The sequence below is a fragment of the Pocillopora damicornis genome, chromosome 14 (genome assembly GCF_964200805.1).
Source record: "Pocillopora damicornis chromosome 14, jaPocDami1.2, whole genome shotgun sequence".
NCBI classification, from domain to species: Eukaryota; Metazoa; Cnidaria; class Anthozoa; order Scleractinia; family Pocilloporidae; genus Pocillopora; species Pocillopora damicornis.
In genome coordinates, this window is record NC_142683.1 from 9,635,007 (window position 1) to 9,652,457 (window position 17,451).

At 37.6% G+C, this 17,451-nt stretch overlaps 2 protein-coding genes across 3 annotated transcripts; one reads left to right on the forward strand and one right to left on the reverse strand.

The window, feature by feature from the left end:
- Positions 1-2,573: 2,573 nt before the first annotated feature.
- LOC113673057 (fibroblast growth factor 12) lies at positions 2,574-6,719 on the forward strand. Its single transcript, XM_027189410.2, has 4 exons — positions 2,574-2,705; positions 4,713-4,995; positions 5,819-5,922; positions 6,312-6,719. Exons 1-4 carry the CDS (start codon positions 2,694-2,696, stop codon positions 6,579-6,581), a joined length of 669 nt encoding a protein of 222 aa, XP_027045211.2. The 5' UTR covers positions 2,574-2,693; the 3' UTR covers positions 6,582-6,719.
- A 1,495-nt stretch (positions 6,720-8,214) lies between these two features.
- On the reverse strand, positions 8,215-17,182 carry LOC113673055 (TGF-beta receptor type-1). 2 transcript variants are annotated; one of them, XM_027189409.2, is made up of 7 exons: positions 17,027-17,182; positions 15,504-15,776; positions 14,588-14,821; positions 11,932-12,150; positions 11,138-11,389; positions 10,436-10,788; positions 8,215-9,372 (listed from the first exon to the last, which is right to left on the reverse strand). In XM_027189409.2, exons 1-7 carry the CDS (start codon positions 17,082-17,084, stop codon positions 9,241-9,243), a joined length of 1,521 nt encoding a protein of 506 aa, XP_027045210.2. In that variant the 5' UTR covers positions 17,085-17,182; the 3' UTR covers positions 8,215-9,240. The 2 variants fall into 2 exon arrangements, with proteins under 2 accessions (XP_027045210.2, XP_089049215.1); XM_089193089.1 differs by lacking the exon at positions 17,027-17,182 and adding an exon at positions 16,605-16,829.
- Between the last annotated feature and the right edge of the window lie 269 nt (positions 17,183-17,451).

The window sequence follows — 17,451 nt, forward strand, 5'->3', positions numbered from 1 at the left end:
TGGTACTGCGATACATTCCTCACATTTCCGGAGGATCGAATGTCTCCGCCGTCAAAATTTTTTGGAGTGCCTGTGTGTCATGCAACAGGAGGACATGACTAGACTTGTTGTTGAAGAGTGCCTCGACCATTACGAAAGATACAGAAGAAAAAAGAGCAACTCAATTTATAGCCATCAACTGAAAGGATGAAATGATAATTTGTTGAACAGGGAGTTCATATTGATGGACTCTGGAAAAACTGAAGAAATGTTTGAATGTGACGAGCGACGAATTCCCATAATTAATATGCCATGACAATTTTAGAATTGATTTATTCAACATTTCGAGGAGACCCTGCGAAATAATGTCCTTTCAACTTCGATCCCACTCCCAGTTCCCAGTTCCTACTTTTCACTATCCAATTCTGACTTCTAACTTCCGACTTCTGACTTAACATTAGTTACAAGAAAACGTTTTTTACAACTCATTCACCCACTTCATTCAGACTCCTTGTTCCATTTTGCCGTAGTTACGGAAGTGTAATCTTATTTTATTTGCAAATAACTCAGTTTTTTTTTTGCAATCAATTACTTTCCACAAATGCTTTGCTTTGGAGCTGAACAGGAGAATAAATGAATTTGAGCCACCCTTACCTTCGAAAAGAGATTCTTTCAGAACAATTTTCTTTTTCCTAATTTCTGGCGAGCACCACGTGATTTTTTAAGTGGGTATCCTCCGGGCTCCTTCCTCCATCTTTCTGGGACGTAGTTAGCGAATGCTACAAAATATCGTCTTAGATTTTGCAGAGCTTAAATGCTGCAACAGATCTGAGGAAAAACGAAGGAAAGTACGTGATTATATATGTTCATTCTCATTATGTCACTGAACTTACTAACATTAGATTCACAAGATGTCATCGATGACGTCACTAGAAAAGACTCTAATCTTCGTTTGCAACTGACACACACGTGCGAGAAAACCTGCCGTCAACAAGCGTTACAACAATCTCTTTTAAGTTATAGCACTTGACATCAACGAAGGATTTTTCCAAGATTTTCCAACAGAAAGTAACGGAGTAACCGCAGACTTTGGTTCCTCCGACTCAAGAGTACGGGAACTTGATGCCCTCACAGTCTGCATTCTACTGAAGCTGTTTTTCTGAGAATAAGTAAATAGGGTGAGTAACACGTGGCTACGACACGAAACTACTTCTTTTACAAGGATAATCACTCGGTAATTGTGACATTCAAAATTCTGCCTGACTAAACAGCTGGTATTGTTATTATTTTATTTATTCAATTCGGAATGAAAGCCTTGTCCAAGATGCACGCACATCATATACAAACTTCCCTGCAAGATTTCCCAAATCTCAAAGCCGAACACATAGATCGGACTTCAGTTCGTGCCACCATTTTTCTTTAACTCTGTTTTGTAGGAGACTTAACTCGAGTAAATGTGGGGTAACTAATAAAGGAACCTTGTTAGGCCGCATACATAACATGCTTGGTATTACCTCTGTGGACATGAATAACTAAACCCCGACTGTGAAAATTGTATTCTTTTTGTTCTTTTAAACATAAACGAGCTAACATTGGAACAAACTCGGAGGGACAAATCAGAGCTAAACTAAGTGATCCATAAAATCAATCGCTTACTATAAACACGGGCAACTGTGAATAGAAACTTTCATGTGTTTTCCCGAAAAAAAAAGAAAAAAACAAAATTATCAAAAGAGAAAATTTTTTTGTATTTATTCAAAGTGCCATATTTGGAAACATAATTGCATTTATACAGCCTCTCACTGATATTTGTAAATGGAAAGATCGGATCTAACGCTAGCCGGAGATCTAGTACGCACTCTAACTAAAGCTCAGACCCAAATGTCAAAGGTATTCAAACTTGGTCATGGAGATCGTTAGGAACGATATGCCAGTCTGGCATGACAACCTTGTTTCAGTTAAAGACAAAGAAATATTAAGTTTAGGTCATCTCGTTCCTCTTACAGTCTTAAAATTACGTTTCAATCAAAATCCAACTGTCAAAGTAGTTTGACTTTTGGGAATTTTAAGAAAGGGGGATTAAAGAATCGGCCGTTTTCGATGAACTAATCAGAAAGCTGAAGATAAAAGAAAGCTTACTAAGCGAAACGGTTTAAACATGATTCGTCTCGCCCTATCTTACTAGAGTTCATTTCTCTTTGCTTCACCTCTCTCCAGTGGGAAGACAAGCAGAGCGATTTCATGATGGCCGGTTTGGTACACAGTTCTCTTGTCAGTACAAGTAGTGCTCGAGTGAACTCAATTTTCATCCATTATTTGAGGAATATCTTAGAACTTCGTCATCTTTGAATGGCCGTAAATCAGATGACATTGCTTGGTTCACAATTTTTTTCGCATTTTCGATGGCAACACCAAACTAGCAGCCCTATTTCCTACATGAGATAAACGTGAAAACTGACCTGATGCCTTTACTTCATTAAAACACAGAAAATTATTCCTCGTCTTTCGAATGAGTCACAAAAACATCCAACAGCAGAACAGAGTGGTATCTCAGCTGGATGGAGATGCAGCCGAGCTGTGGGAGAATTCTAGAACCCCGTACTGTTGGACTTAGAGGATACACACTCAAATCACCTACCGCAATAGTCATCTACATCAGAGATCTGACCTCCAAAGTCAGAAAATCGCCACGAGCCGGAGCTTACACCTACTAGATGACTTCTCCGGTGAGTTATAGGCTATGTAAGCTGTCTTATGGATGTTAACTGAAGAGTTAATGCATAAGACGTCTAGTAATCCTTTACCAAAACTTGATTTCTGCATTTAGAGTCGCTAGACATCCTGGAGTCGGTCCATAGTGATGGTTTTACGGCTTGAATTAGTTGTCTCTTCTACAAATGATTCATCACATGGCAGTCATCAGTGATCCTAAAATGTTAAGTTGCTTTATGAGATGATGTAATCATGTGCTAAATACTTTTTGCATGCGGCGGGTTATTTTTATCGTTTTCTCTGAACTTATCCCGCATTATAGTTCTGTAGGTCACGCTCTTACGCAACTACTGGAACTCGTAAGATCCTCTATCGCTTTAAGACATGAAATCAGTCTTTAAAACCACATTCTGTTCAAGTGCCAGTCGCACAAAGACAGATCAAGATACTCCACTTAGAAACCTACCAGTTTTGCCATCGTGTATTTTTAGCTCACGAGCTGCCCCGATTCCCGTATAACCTGACGACAGCTGGACTCTTGTCAACGTGCTAATTTCAACCAAGTTCCACCAACTGCGCGAGTAAAGTTTAGAGTGTTCAAATATTCGTGGAGCTTTACAGTTGCAAAGAAACAAAGGAATTACGAACAATGTGCCCCCTTACCAGCTAAACATGACCTAGCACAGAATCTTGGACACGCAAGTAGCTGGTTACCAAAATTAGAAAATTCGAGTTGTAAGAAAACGTCAAATTACATATACAGCAAAGATTTTTTGTTTCCTTGAGAGGTGACGACTAAGTCGTTGAACACAGGGAGCTTTATAGAAAAGAAAACAGAAAAATAGGAATAAGAGAAGAAAAATGAGTAAGTCGCTCCAATGAATTTGAATTGGACCACACACTGATAGCATCTGGTAAACTTACCACGTTCATTCTGTTATATCCTGAACTTTCCTGCCTTGTTCATAGATTTTATTTCTAATCCGTTTTAAATAATGTTTCTTGCTGAAAAAGATATGGCAGCAAAATTACGCGCGGTGACCTTCTTGGGACTACGAGAAGTCTCCCCTGTTGCCCAACCACGTAGGCTCTTTACTGAGTTTTTCAAGTAGCGTATAACAGCTGTTCTCGTACTTTTAGATTGTATTTTTAAATCTTTCTTCTTGTAAAGGTAAAAACGTTTAGGTCAGTGTTGAAAGTGCACCTCGAGTCAACCAGATACACAGATTGTAGGAAAATATTTTCAGTAGGGACGAAAGTTTGCTTCCTGAATGTAAGTGTTTTAAAACACAAATTCCATTGTCCACTTTTATACACAAACAAGGTTCAACTGCATTTTACATCTACTGCACGTCATTGTCCCCCCCGGCCCTTCCCCCCCCCCCCCCCCATATCGTTAACGTAGCAAATTTAAAGTCGTTTAAGATCTTTTATTGTTACTTTTTTATCATCATTATTTCCTTCGTCTATTTCTTCCTATTAATTTATTTATTTATCTAATGATCATTTCATCTTACGCCCCAAGTTAAGTATTTGTCCCTAAATTACCTGACCCATCAATTCTTACGATCAGTTCTTGACATCGGACTGATATTGTGTGCTACACAAACAAGTCACGAATACAAATCTTGCACTACACTGTTTCGTTTTGTTTCATTTTGTTTCATTTTGCTTCACTTTTGCTCAGAGTTTGCATTTTGTTTTGTTTTGTCATGTCTTTTTCTTTTTGATGTCGTTCAGAGATACTAAGCATGGTCTTATAAGTCGATAGGTGTGCGAAGGTGTGTTAGGAGAAACTAAACGGAAGCGACGTTTTAGATTAACACATATTTTTGGGAAACCCTGTATGAAAGCAATTAAGGACTTTCTGTGTGCACATGTCCTCCTCTGAATGTGCACCAGGCCGATTGAGACAATTGACAGAATTTGTGAAAATACCAGACACAGTCGAGGGTTTGCACAAACTCGAATTAATTCAACCCCCTCGTGTTTCTATTGCTCAAACCATTTTTCCATTTCAGCTCCTCGTCTCCGTGTTGGTTCTTCGCTCATTAATTGCAACTACGAAGACACCTGTGAGGAGCACAATAAAACCATTGGTAACACAAAATGATTCGAGAACTCCAACAGTCCATGCATCATCGCCAAAAGGTTTAGTTCCAGACGTCGGAAAGCCTTTATTATATAAACCACCATCAACATGGGTGGACGTTCGCTTGGTGAACAAAAGAGGGTTTTATTTGATCATGTTTGAAAACGGAACAATAGCTGGCAGCTGGAAGAGGTTTTTAACAACGAGATATGGTATGAACAATCTGCAAATTAAGACAGGGCCCACAGATTGACTTTTACTGGGGGAGGGGAGGGGAGGGGTGAGGCGAGGGGCGGAGCGAAGACTAAGGAATAAGCTAAATCAAAGCGGAAGAGTTAGCCTACTGTGGGTGGGAAGCAGAGGAATCTGGTTATGACCTTCTTAGAAACTGGGGTGCTATCACTGGATAAGGCGTCCGTACCCGGCAGTTTTGGTGTTCCAGTAGAATACGTTTTTCAGCAAAGCCGAATTAGAACTTTCATGTGATAGAGATGAATATAAATAACGTTTAAATCAAGTACAAATATCACACCGCAGATTTTGGACAGTTGGTTATTTTTTGCTGTATAAACACCTGTTTAAATGCTCAGCTGCGCGTACCTCGCTCCTCTATCTACTTCGCTTTCTCCGCCTAATAAGAAATAAGATAATGTATAAAATAGAGCAGTTAGATAACAAATAACTTATAGGACGTTTTGGTGTGTAGTATCGTTGAGTACTTTTACTCTATGTTCGTATTTTGACTCGCCTTACGGGTTCGTAAAAAATACGGCACAACTCGTAACAATACTCAGCGATACTACATACCAAAACGTCTAATAAGATATATACATGTATATTAGCGCGCGAAACTAGTCTAATCCGTAGTTTTTATTGAGATCGAGAGCCCTTTGTAATTTTTATTATGATAAATCAACTAACTGAATGACTTGTCCTGACGACGGAAAATTTTCATGGATGTTCCTAGTTTGAATGTCAACCTAATCAGTACATTTGTAGATATTCTAACAGTAGACTTCTTTATTTTTATCTTAGGGCTGTTTCGCATTCAGTCTCACGGGACGGGCATTGTAAAGTTGAAAAGTTTGACAACAATGAAATACATCGCGATCGGCAATCTTGGGCAAATTTATTCCACGGTAAGTAGCTATTATTGAAAAACAGCTCATCACTATGAACACTGTAACAGGGTTTAATTAGTTCCCTCTAAACAGTGAAGGTTGTTTATCCTTAGGTGGGTTCACGTTCTTGTTACCGAACTAAAGGAAAAACCTGAATCGGTTACTAAAGTTTTTATTTTTAAACCATAGTTTTGGTCTGTATGTTATGATAAAAGCAGTACCTTGTTGAGAGCTGGGTGACACGCCCACGCCCAATACCTTTGTCAAAAGCATTAAAAACGTAAAATGTTTAAATCTTTTGATGCTCATCAGAGTACCTGTAGCATTAACACACAATGTTGTTCAAGTCTGCGTGGGTTATGTGTCTTCAGTTAGCAGATGCGATGCAAATGTCCTTTATTTTCCAGGCCAACTCGTCCAATGAAGACACTTTATTGAAGCACGCTCAGGAAGAGAATCACTTCTACTCTTTTAGCTCCTACCTGTATCCCACCACTCAAAACCACTCGAACAGGAAATGGCTGCTAGCGATTGGATCGAAAGGACGAATAAGAAACGCTTCAAGGGTGTCACCACTACACAAATCACATCAGTTCCAGATTAGTAACATACGAGAAAACAGCGGGAAAAGCGACGTAAAGGCTTTGGTACATCTTGTAGAGCATAGAGGAAAGTGAAGAAATCCATGGTCATGTTTGCATCAAAGAGAAGAGAAAAATCAAGGAGAGATGACGCTTATCTCCAGGATTAATTGGGCACCACGAATCCGAAATTAGGGTTTGGTTATCAAGTTACTTCGAACAAGCGAACCATATTTTCTCGAACGGCTGCAGTTTGCTGCGTTGATATTTTATGGGAAAAAAGAATCGCAATCTTCGTAGGCATAAGTTTTAAAAAGAAAACAATGGTCGATAGTTAACCGAGTACGTATGGCGCTATTCTACCCTTGCATTTACAGGTTACAAAGAGGCAGTCTGATGGTGGTCTATCTGAAGACAAAAGAAGCAGCGAGACCAAAAACATCTTAAATATAGTGGAGTAGCCTTACCCAGCTTGCCAAACAATGAGAGAGATACCTCGGTCCACGTTTACCGATTTCTTAGGGGTCCAATTTTTTTTAACACTTGTCGCTGATTGGTCCATTCTGGTATCGTGGATCTAGCAGGATGGGTTATTCTAAGAACAATTCAACAAGCAATTCGAGATATTTGACCCGGAAGTGCCACGTACTAATATCAATTAATCCTGAGATTTGTCGTTCCGTGTTAGCTCGCTTAACGGTTCGTATTTCATCGATACGGGAAAAAAGGAGTCTTTTTCCTTAAATTACATCATGAGTGAAATGTTTGGCAGTGGTGTGTCAAATACATTAATTTTTGTACATTGTTATCAAATAGATTCCATTTTTCCAGGGGTACGGTCAATAATAGATTATAAATGACGTCAAAATGCGGCAAGAACCAAAAAATGGGACACGAAGCGCAGCGGAGAGTATCAGATGATCCTACCTCAGTTGACAATGATTTATTATTGTTAAGACACCCAGCACATCGAATCTATTTGTTGTTAGATACCTTACTCGTACTTCATTTCGCGATTCCCGTTAGACGTCTTGCGCGGGGTTATATTTTCGCAATTTCAATAAGCAAATTAGAAAATGGGGCATCAAATGTTGCGATTCAAGCGTTCTCGACTTTATTTTATTTTTCAGTAAGTTTCTTAAAAACTGGAACAAGTGTTGGAACGTTTCTAGGTACTTGTAAATGAGAACTACCACAACCGAGGCCCTTTTGGAGAATTGCACGAAAGATATTCTCAGGAATTTGTACGAGTCTCGAGATTTAAATGAAGATGATTAGCATTACACGAGACATATACACAAGGCACACAATCGAACTTACCAGTAAAACCAGTTGATAAATTGTGTATTTGTCCATTCATATTCTGTCTGGGATTTGCATTTTCTATGTGGGTAAAAACTCTCGCGTTTAAATTCTGCGTGCATTGGTATTCGGGGGTATAAAATTTTGCGGTTTTTTCATAATAGCAAAAAACGCGAAATTAAATATGAATAAGGCAACAAATGGGCAAAACGCAGGAATTGGTGGCGTCATGTAAGCCTCTGTTCTCCGATAAATCATAGGTACGAATAAATAAAAATGGGTAAATCACTGAACTTCCAATGCAATTGTTCATAATCCACGAATGGAATGATCAATGCAATTTGGAGTTCAGAAAATGAATGAGGGGTATAAGGGGACAGGGTGAGTAAAAATTATTTTTCTTATCTATAGAAACAGCACATCACAATAAGACAGGCTAACAGTTTAATGAAGTTTTTACTGATTACACTGACTCTGTTCACTGCAGTTTACACCCTTCAGTTTCTCCCATGCCCCTTGCACGCGAAGCATTTGCTTTATTTACAACTATTCACAAGGTACAGTACAGCGTTCTAAAGAACGGATATCAAGGAAGATTTCGTGGATTCTAAAATTGTTTCTCTTCACATTTTTCTTTGGTGCATTACAGTCACAATGTATTTATTATGAACATTCATGTACTTACCTTATACCACCAGTTTACGAAGATAAAAATTTGTTTAAAAATACACTTTTTTTAAACGTGAGAACCACCTTAAACAATTGTATCGCAATTTGAATGCAACAAACACGCTTCATCTTGGAGTTAGTAACAGCAGAGCAGCTATCTTATGCATGGTATTCAATATTTTGAGGATTAGTTTGTGAAAGTTTAGCCCTCACAGCAAAGTATCCACCCTTGAATAATTGGATATGGAATGTTAACGATTTAAAAACTATTCAGCTCTATTCTGAATTCCCATTTGAAACATATAAAAACGACCAAGAAGGAGAACCTGTCCGTTACATAGTTGTACAGTTGTTATCAAAATGCAAGTCTTTTTCAACAGTTTTTCAATTCCAGCATATCTTTGTATTCAGGTTCTTACATAAAAAGAAGTCAGGATCATTGTTTCTGATGAGTACCAACACTTTGTGCCACGGACGGTTAGACAATGCCAAGGACATAAATACAAGACAAAAACGGGAATACTTCTTGGTTACAAAGAAATCATACCTTATCTCTGTCATGTAGCATTGGTGTTTGAACTGCAAACTTTATGAGAGCCATGCCATTAGTGTGTTGGTAGACAAGTTGTGTGAGGGAGGACGTTTACATATGGTCGTGTGCTATCCCATTACAGGACCTACACATTGCCCCGGAGGATATCAGAGAGTCCCTCCTATTGTCAAAGTCCTCAAGTGATAAACACATCTAAGACTTGTGGTACAAGATTTTTCTTGATGGATCCCTCTACACCATAATATCAACATCATGTAACTGACACAGTGCTGTAAGAGTCTTTTTAACACGCAGAGCTGTAAGTCTTGCAGCACTATTAGCATACCAACATTCTTTCATCAACTTGGACATAGACTGTAGTGTCTAACAACAGAAAAAAATTAAAACATTACATTCTTGAGGTTACGTATCAATTTCCTTTCTGAATTTTGGAAATGCTTTATACTTGTAATGCAGTTTGACATTGTAACAGTGAATGAGGAAACCGGTGGTGGAATTTTGCTACCAAATCTGATTACTCAATTCTATTCACTTCAATAACCTTTTTAAATAGCAAAAATTGCTGGATGTAACTCAGTGGTCAAACAATGCACATGTGCAAGAGTCTTAAAACAATAAGTTGTACCTGTCTAGTGTATAGTGAGGAAGAAAAGGTTAAGTTTCTAACTATTCCAATACTTAGGAAACACGTAGAAAAATTGCTTTTTTTTATTGTGATTTATCCCAATAGTTTTGAACACAAACGATTTGTTACGGTGATGAAGTCAACAGACAAATGGCAGAACCCTTCTCCACCACTGCAGCTCTTATTTTTTACAGTCCACAATAAACATAGGCCTGCAATCATCATAAATATCTTGTTTGGCTTGGTTCCTCTCTTTTCACACATTTCCCTCTGTGTTTACTAGCAACTGTACCATGAATACAGAAAAAAAAACCAAAAAAAAACAAACCACACACAAACTACTAACAGCACGGCAAAGATCAAGGGTGACTTCATTACATTACCATGCAATGTGCAAAAAAAAGTATCAGAGTGTAAATTACCCTAAAGAGGGGAAAGTGCAGAATAACAGTGTATATAAGTATTAGTCTGAAAAACTTGGAAACTTTCCTTAGAAACAAGAAAAAAATTAAGTCACACATCAGTTCTCCACAAAAAAGGCTGTGTTTGCAATTTCAAATTATCTGTGCTGCTTGAATCTACCTTTGCATGCATCACCATTTGACTGCTGTGTTGTTGTGATTAAACTGTTTCACAGCACAGAAGTTGAAAGTAACTATTCAAAGTTAAGAAAACTAAGGAACAGAAACTACAAGTTTTAATGTTGTTATACCTTTTACCTGATGGAAATACATGTACACAACTGAAGCTGGTATGACAGGAAATAATCAAACAACTGAGAGGAAGTGATAAAATACAAACCTGATCTTGTATCCACCTATTTGGAAAGGCAGGGCGGTACCTATCCACACAGACCACCTTTCTCATATCTTCGATGCTGGGATCACAAGGAACTCTGTCATAGTAGGGCAGCTGATATTCATCACATATTCCACCACACACACACTTCCTTGCAATTTCCCATAACACAAGACCAAATGCGTACATGTCACCTCGCTTGTATGCGTCAAAGTGCCGCACATGCATATTGTCATCTAAAAATTCAGGTGGCATGTAGCGCTTTGTTCCAACTCTGTTCCCAGGAGGAACATCAACTGTGTCAGTAACAGAACTATGGCGAACAGCAAGACCCAAATCACCTATGCAACATGTCCCTACAGAAAAGAACAATGTAAAATTTATGCTTTAATACTGTCTAATGATGAAACAATACTTCGTGATTTTTGCAGTAGATTGCCTTATAACTGTAACTTAGGCTGCAGAAAAATCAAAACCTATCCAAAGGTCACGAACATTTTGTTACAAACAATGAAATGCAAAAAAAAAAAAAAGAGAAAAGGCTAGGTAAACATGATACATGATAAAGCTCTGATTTTAGTGTACATTGTAGTATAAGCGCAAAACAACTTCAGGTACTTGTAACACTTTAAATTCTAAGTCACCAAGACAGTTATTGACACTTCTCCCACACAACACAAATTGTTCTTAAGATTTTCCCCTTACCATTTCTTTTAACCAGAATGTTTTTACTTTTTAAGTCACGATGTGCAATAGCTGGCTTTCCTTGGGTGCCAACAATCTCAATGTGGAGATGAGCAAGTCCACTGGCTATTGAAACTGCTAACATCAGCATAGATTCAACATCCAGAGTAACAAGTTGAAGATAGTCATACAAAGAGCCTTTTTCTAAATAATCTGTAACCAACCAAAGCTGTGTCCAGGCACCATTATCTTTGTTGTCAGCAGCTACAAAACCTGTGAAGGAAAAGTAACATTTCAAAGAAAAGCGAGATCATAAACAGACTGATCTAGATGTACAAAGAAATTGTTACAAAGATAAGGGAATGCATAATATGTTAAATAAATAGGTGAATTCTAGTGGAGGAAAGACATTCATCAAGTCTCTCCGAATGACAATTTGCTCATGCTCCTAGGAGATAGGAGGTTCTGCATGTATCAATCAGTAGTGCAGTAAGCAGACCACCAGGCCACCATTATCTAACACATATTGAGTCAAAATGAATAATGAAAGTCAGACACTAAGTTGGTCCATGGGAGGAAAAACAATGTAGAACTGTGAGTCATTAAAACAATCAATTGAGAAAGAAAGACAGGAAACAGAGCTTAAGACAGAAAGTCACATTAACAGTGTAGTCAGATCAACAGACCTCATCTCCAAATGCTTTAAAACTTGAGCTACAATTTATTGGTGGCTCTTGCTTGACAACAAGTCCCCTTTGAAATGTTTACATGTACATGTATGTTCATACAAATATAATTGTACTTTTACAAAGTACCTAAAAGGTTTTCATGTCGCAACATGGTTGTCTGATAGATCTCTGCTTCACGGAACCATGAGCACTCATCCCTAGATGAAAAGATTTTAACTGCAACACTCTGTCCTCTCCACACCCCTCGGTAAACCTCCCCAAAACGGCCTTTACCAATGAGTCCCACCAAATGGATTTGTCTTGCGATGGTACGCTGAACCAATAAAGGCAATCCAGAGCCACTTCCTGCAAAATCAACCCCAACAAGTTAGTCGTTTGCTTAATTTCTCAAGACTCCAAACTAGTTCTTTCACAAAGTTACTGTTAGAAAATGATGCAATAAGTAATCCAGTGGTAAATAACTCTCATTTCTCTTACACCCTTTGACTGGTTCTTTCCTTCATCACGGTGTGATCTAATCATTTACTTAGCAATATGACTAAGTTTAAAGCCAGATTAACATTTGGTAATTTTTGACTTGGAATGCACTAAACCCTTTAATTACAGTGATGTTTGAATTATAAAAAGGTAACATTAAGTATAAGAACTTGTATTAAATTGGTGCCAGAGGCTAGTTGGCCATTTTTCGTTCAGTTCTACAGCATTGGAGCAGTTTAAGAATTTAGCCATAAGAACCTAAATTTGCAAACATAATACAGAATTCATCATAGATGGTACTTGTGAAACTTGTGGAATGTAAGGAATTTAAGTGGGTTGCTGTGGCAATAGAGTTGAGAGGAATCAGTAACTGTCAAAAGGGAATTTAACCTTTTATAATGGACAAATGTTTCAGAAGATGTTACATACACTGCTAAACATTATAAACCTGCTCTTCTTCATCTCATCATGTCCACATTCACCAGCAAAAATTGGCACACTCTGGTGAAAAGTTTTCTTTAGTTTCTTCACTCTAAATTTAGTTTTAATTGGATACATCTACTTGCCAATTTTAACATAATTGTTTGGCTCAGCTAAGAAATATTGGTACACAAGCGATCAATTTTGTGTGCAAAAAAACTCCCATTATTTTTCACACAATTTCACATCAAAATAGTGGGTAGCCATATTATTTAACATTTGCAATGAGGTTTGCAGCAAAAATCACACAAAAATGGTACCAAATTTGGCTGCGTTGTCCAAATTCATAACCTATTTTTCTTGCAACAATCAGAGGTTCCATTCCCAGGAACATATGGATTTCACAGCAACAACACCTCAAGAAACCACAAATCAGTCTGAAGTTGTCATCCTGGGGTAGCACATCAATTTTTTTTATGATGGACTCTGAAGCCTGGTTTTCACCACCAATGCGAGCACAAGCAGAAACTCAAAGATCGGAATTTTCCTTTTTCTTGTGCTTGCCCCAAGGCTGATTTGACAGTGGAATAGGAGATGTTGTGGGTACATTTTTGCTTGTGTTGCTAGTAAAAACCAGGCTTGTTGGTGAGAGGACAAGAAAGGCATAGATGCTGCTAGAAATCTGAATGAAACATGTGGAACAGACCCTTTGTCCAGAATATTAATTTTCACAAGTTTCAATCTCATTGTAGGTGCAAGAATTTGTACTATCATTTTTTGTTAGTGTTGGTGTTTCATAGTTTTGTGTTAGGTGTTTATTTTCTCGTCTTCCATTAGTGTCCTTTGTCAGTTACCAGTTTTGTACTTGTTATATTTATTTGCATATCGTATATATATTGGTTGCGCGTAATTTATTTGGTTAGTTGTCTAGTTTGCGAAAATTACCGTTACATATCTAGCTCTGGGTTTCATGTTTTCGTCTTTGGTTTGGTCACATTCGTCTTTTACAAAATATAGCCGCAAACGCTAATCACACGTATTCAACAATGTGTCAAGTTTGTTCTAGTAAAGTTTGAAATACGTGTGATTAGCGTTTGCGGCTATACTCATATGCAGTGACTGAATAGAGTGTGTGGTTTATATTAGTTTGCTTTAAGTTGTCAGGCACCCCAAAAAATAATGAAAAAACTTTCATTTTTTTCATTGCTTGGAAAATATAAGTAGTCAGCTACTGTAGAGCTCTTTCACAAGTTGCATCCATGGTAAAAGAGTGCTTGGTAATTCATTATCAAATGGTCAATTATGAAATGGATGTGTTAGAAAGGTCAACTAAAGAAAATTACTGAAAACACTATTCAGAGCTCTGAGTTCACTCTTCAAAAAGTTGCCTTTTGGCAACCTTCATTGATAAAATGGTGGTTGTAGAAAAAAAGTTGGTCTAATGTGAAATTTTGCAAATGGCTGCTTAAATTAAAATCTTTAATAGTTGAGAAAAAAGAGCACCTAAAAAGGGTCAAGTTAACCTCTGGTGCCACCTTAATTGCATTAAGCTTTGTCATTTTTGTTTAAGTTGCTATCTCATATCTTCGCACATGGATGCTTCATCTTCTTTATGTTATGTTTAATCTTTTTAATATTTCTTAACGATTGCAATACACACTTAATTGATTTGTGCTGTGTCATGAACATCATCATTATTTTTGATTATCATTAATTGTCCTCTGTTTGTGTTTTCTTTTTCTTATTATAACTTTTATTCTACAGATGATTATTGTCAAAAGAGCACAAATTATTTTATAGAAATATCAAAGTGCTTGCCAAGTTGATGCAAAACTGAACATTAAGAAGCTGTGAAGTACTGAATGGACATTGAATAATATTATACCTGTTGACATATCCATTAATTCTTTCAGAGTTTGCCCTGGAGGAATCAATGCTTCATCCTCCACCGGCTGAAGTGCTGCTTCTGCTTCCCGAAACTCTCCCTGTTTCTTCATTTGCCTTTTTTGGTGCCAGCAAATGAACAGCATGATTAGAGCACAAATCACACACATAGGGCCAGCAATGGCTGCTGCCACCCCTACTGTGCTCAGCTTATTGCCACTCTGATCATCTGAGTCTAAACAAATTTAAGTAAATATTGTAAAATACCATAACTGAACAAAAGTAACTAGCAATCATGGTTTCACACCATTAAACTTCATCTGTATAAAGTGCTTTGGGGTGATTCCTCAATAAAAAAAAAGCTGAGACAAAACACATCATGGCAAGTTACACAGTAAATCCCAACAACTGTACTTACTGAGGCTTGTTTAGAAAATGTATATTTTACAGGAACAGAAAAACAGCTTTGAAGCAAGATGTAACAAAAGAGATAAATATAATAAACTTACCAAACAATACATTTTCTATCAGAACATTTTGAACTAGAAAATTCCTTATCTGAGAGACATATTTATGTCCACCACAGAAGACTAAAGATGCTTTAGTCACATCTTTTTCCTACCAACATTTTTATTTTACTAAATCCAATAACACAGCCAGGAAGACTGAAGGAATGCACCCATTCTTAGAAATTGATAGGCTGCTATGCCTTCAGGGATAAACACTCTTTTTATGCCTTTCAAAAGACTTAAAAACCAAGCCTTGTTTTTGGTTGACTAAGGATGTGCATAGTTTTTTGGCCTTTTGTATATAATATGAGACACAAATGCTATGTACTTTGCAATTTAGGAGAATCACTGCAAAAGTTCTATCTCTAACACAAATATATCTAAAATATATCAATTATGAGAAAATACCTTTTTGTTTGTAGACTGTGGAAGGTGTTAATGTTGGCAGAGTTATTGCAACAAAGTTGCACATATCTGTCCTACAGCAGTATACATTCTCATCTGGATCAACTGGTTCATCTTCCATAGGACATACAAAACGATGTTCGTCAGTACTACATCCTTTATAGTGCTCAATCACTCCTGTTGAATATCGAGTAGCAATCACCATACATGCCCCCCCAGTACTGCAGGTTTTGTTGTCACAATTTGTACAATGACAAGTAATAGTCGTGCTTCTAACTACAATGAAGATACAAACACAATCTGTTACTTCTGTGTTCTATAGATGTACATTTTTGAAGAATGAGCTTATGTAACCTGAACTTAAATGGGAAGAGAAAATAAAGGCTGATGATTATAGCTTAAAGCTATTGCATGGGCCAAGGGGTAAAATAAGAAAAGGACCACTACAAAAAACACCAGAATTGTACACAATGGATTGTAGTTTGGCAACAGAGCTAGATAAATTTCCCCTTATATCAGAGGCATTGATCCTGATAGAGCAGTATGTTAATAAATAAGTGTTTTACTTATGTAAAACTTGAGAAGAACCAAACCCAGACATGGTATTTCAGTGCTGTGTTCACTTAACTTATTCATAAGTTGAGGTCTTGAATTAATGTCATGGCTTTCTGGCAGTTAAGTGGGTAATTCGAATGCTTATTTGCTTTTTAACTGAGCACCAGAGGATAGCCTCACCAACACTAATGCACAATTTCCTAATGCGACTGGATGAGCACCTTTGAATAACCATTTCCTCAATGACATCTAAAGGAAATTTCACATAGCCAACTGAGGCAATTTGGGTTTCACCGCAGCTATATCGTCATTTGACATTACTGGGGGTAACATCAGAAGATTTATGTTTACAGTCATTTTCTAAAAGTCAAAAATTTCTGGAATCGGAACTGTCCAAGTTAACGAGAAGAAGAACCTCTGGCGCGCGGCGCAGATTAACCCGACAATTCTAAGCTTTTAAAATATTCAGTCGTAGCCCGTCGCCTTTTGCTGCGCTTTAGTTAAAGGAATATTTGTAATCAAAATGCAAGTTTCAAAATATTAAGCTACCTTCTGTATCTTCTGAAGTCCAAAGAGAAAGAGAGACTTGATTTCCTTCCTCAACAAGAAAAGTCTCAACGTTTCCTAGCTAATATTCGTACAAGTCGTCCTATCAATAGGAACCTTGTATCACTGCATGTGCGTAAGAGATCTTATTAAAGCTGCGCTATATAAACACAAACATTTTGAGAGAAAATCAGAAAACGCCACCACAAACGCTACCCAGCGAAGATCAACAATGTTGTACAAACATATGTAACATTTGGCCCAATAACTTTAACATTTGAATATAATAGACAAGAGATGTATTCCTGTTGCTTTTTTCATCAGACAAACACTGTCTCGTCTTCTTTTCCGTTTTGCAAATTAAGCTAAATGCAAACGGTAAACCCGAGTGAAAGGACAAAATCAACGGCTCTAGTTTCACTTACCATTTCCCAGGACTGTTATAAGAATTAAACAGGCGGATTGCAGAGCGATTTTGTCCATTTTATGGGTATACCTGCGTACGAAACACAACAACAGCCTCTCCAGTGCCAGACGGAGAAATCAGACACCACCATGATCACGTGATCTTAACACGAAACGACAAAAGGAAGTGACGTAACAAGATCACCTCTGGGTGATACAATCAAAATTGTTATATTTCAGGCGCGCTATATGGATAATATCTGAGTCATGGCACAGATGTTTATTCGTCTAATTTCAAATAATCGAAGAACTAATAGAGGATTACAGGCTGATCGTGCGTTTTACCTTAGTTTTACTAACGATTTACCTGTACGAACCTGTTACCTGTTCTGAACCTGGGGTGGGGGGGGGGGGAGGAAAGACTGAAAGCTACTGTAGGGCCCAG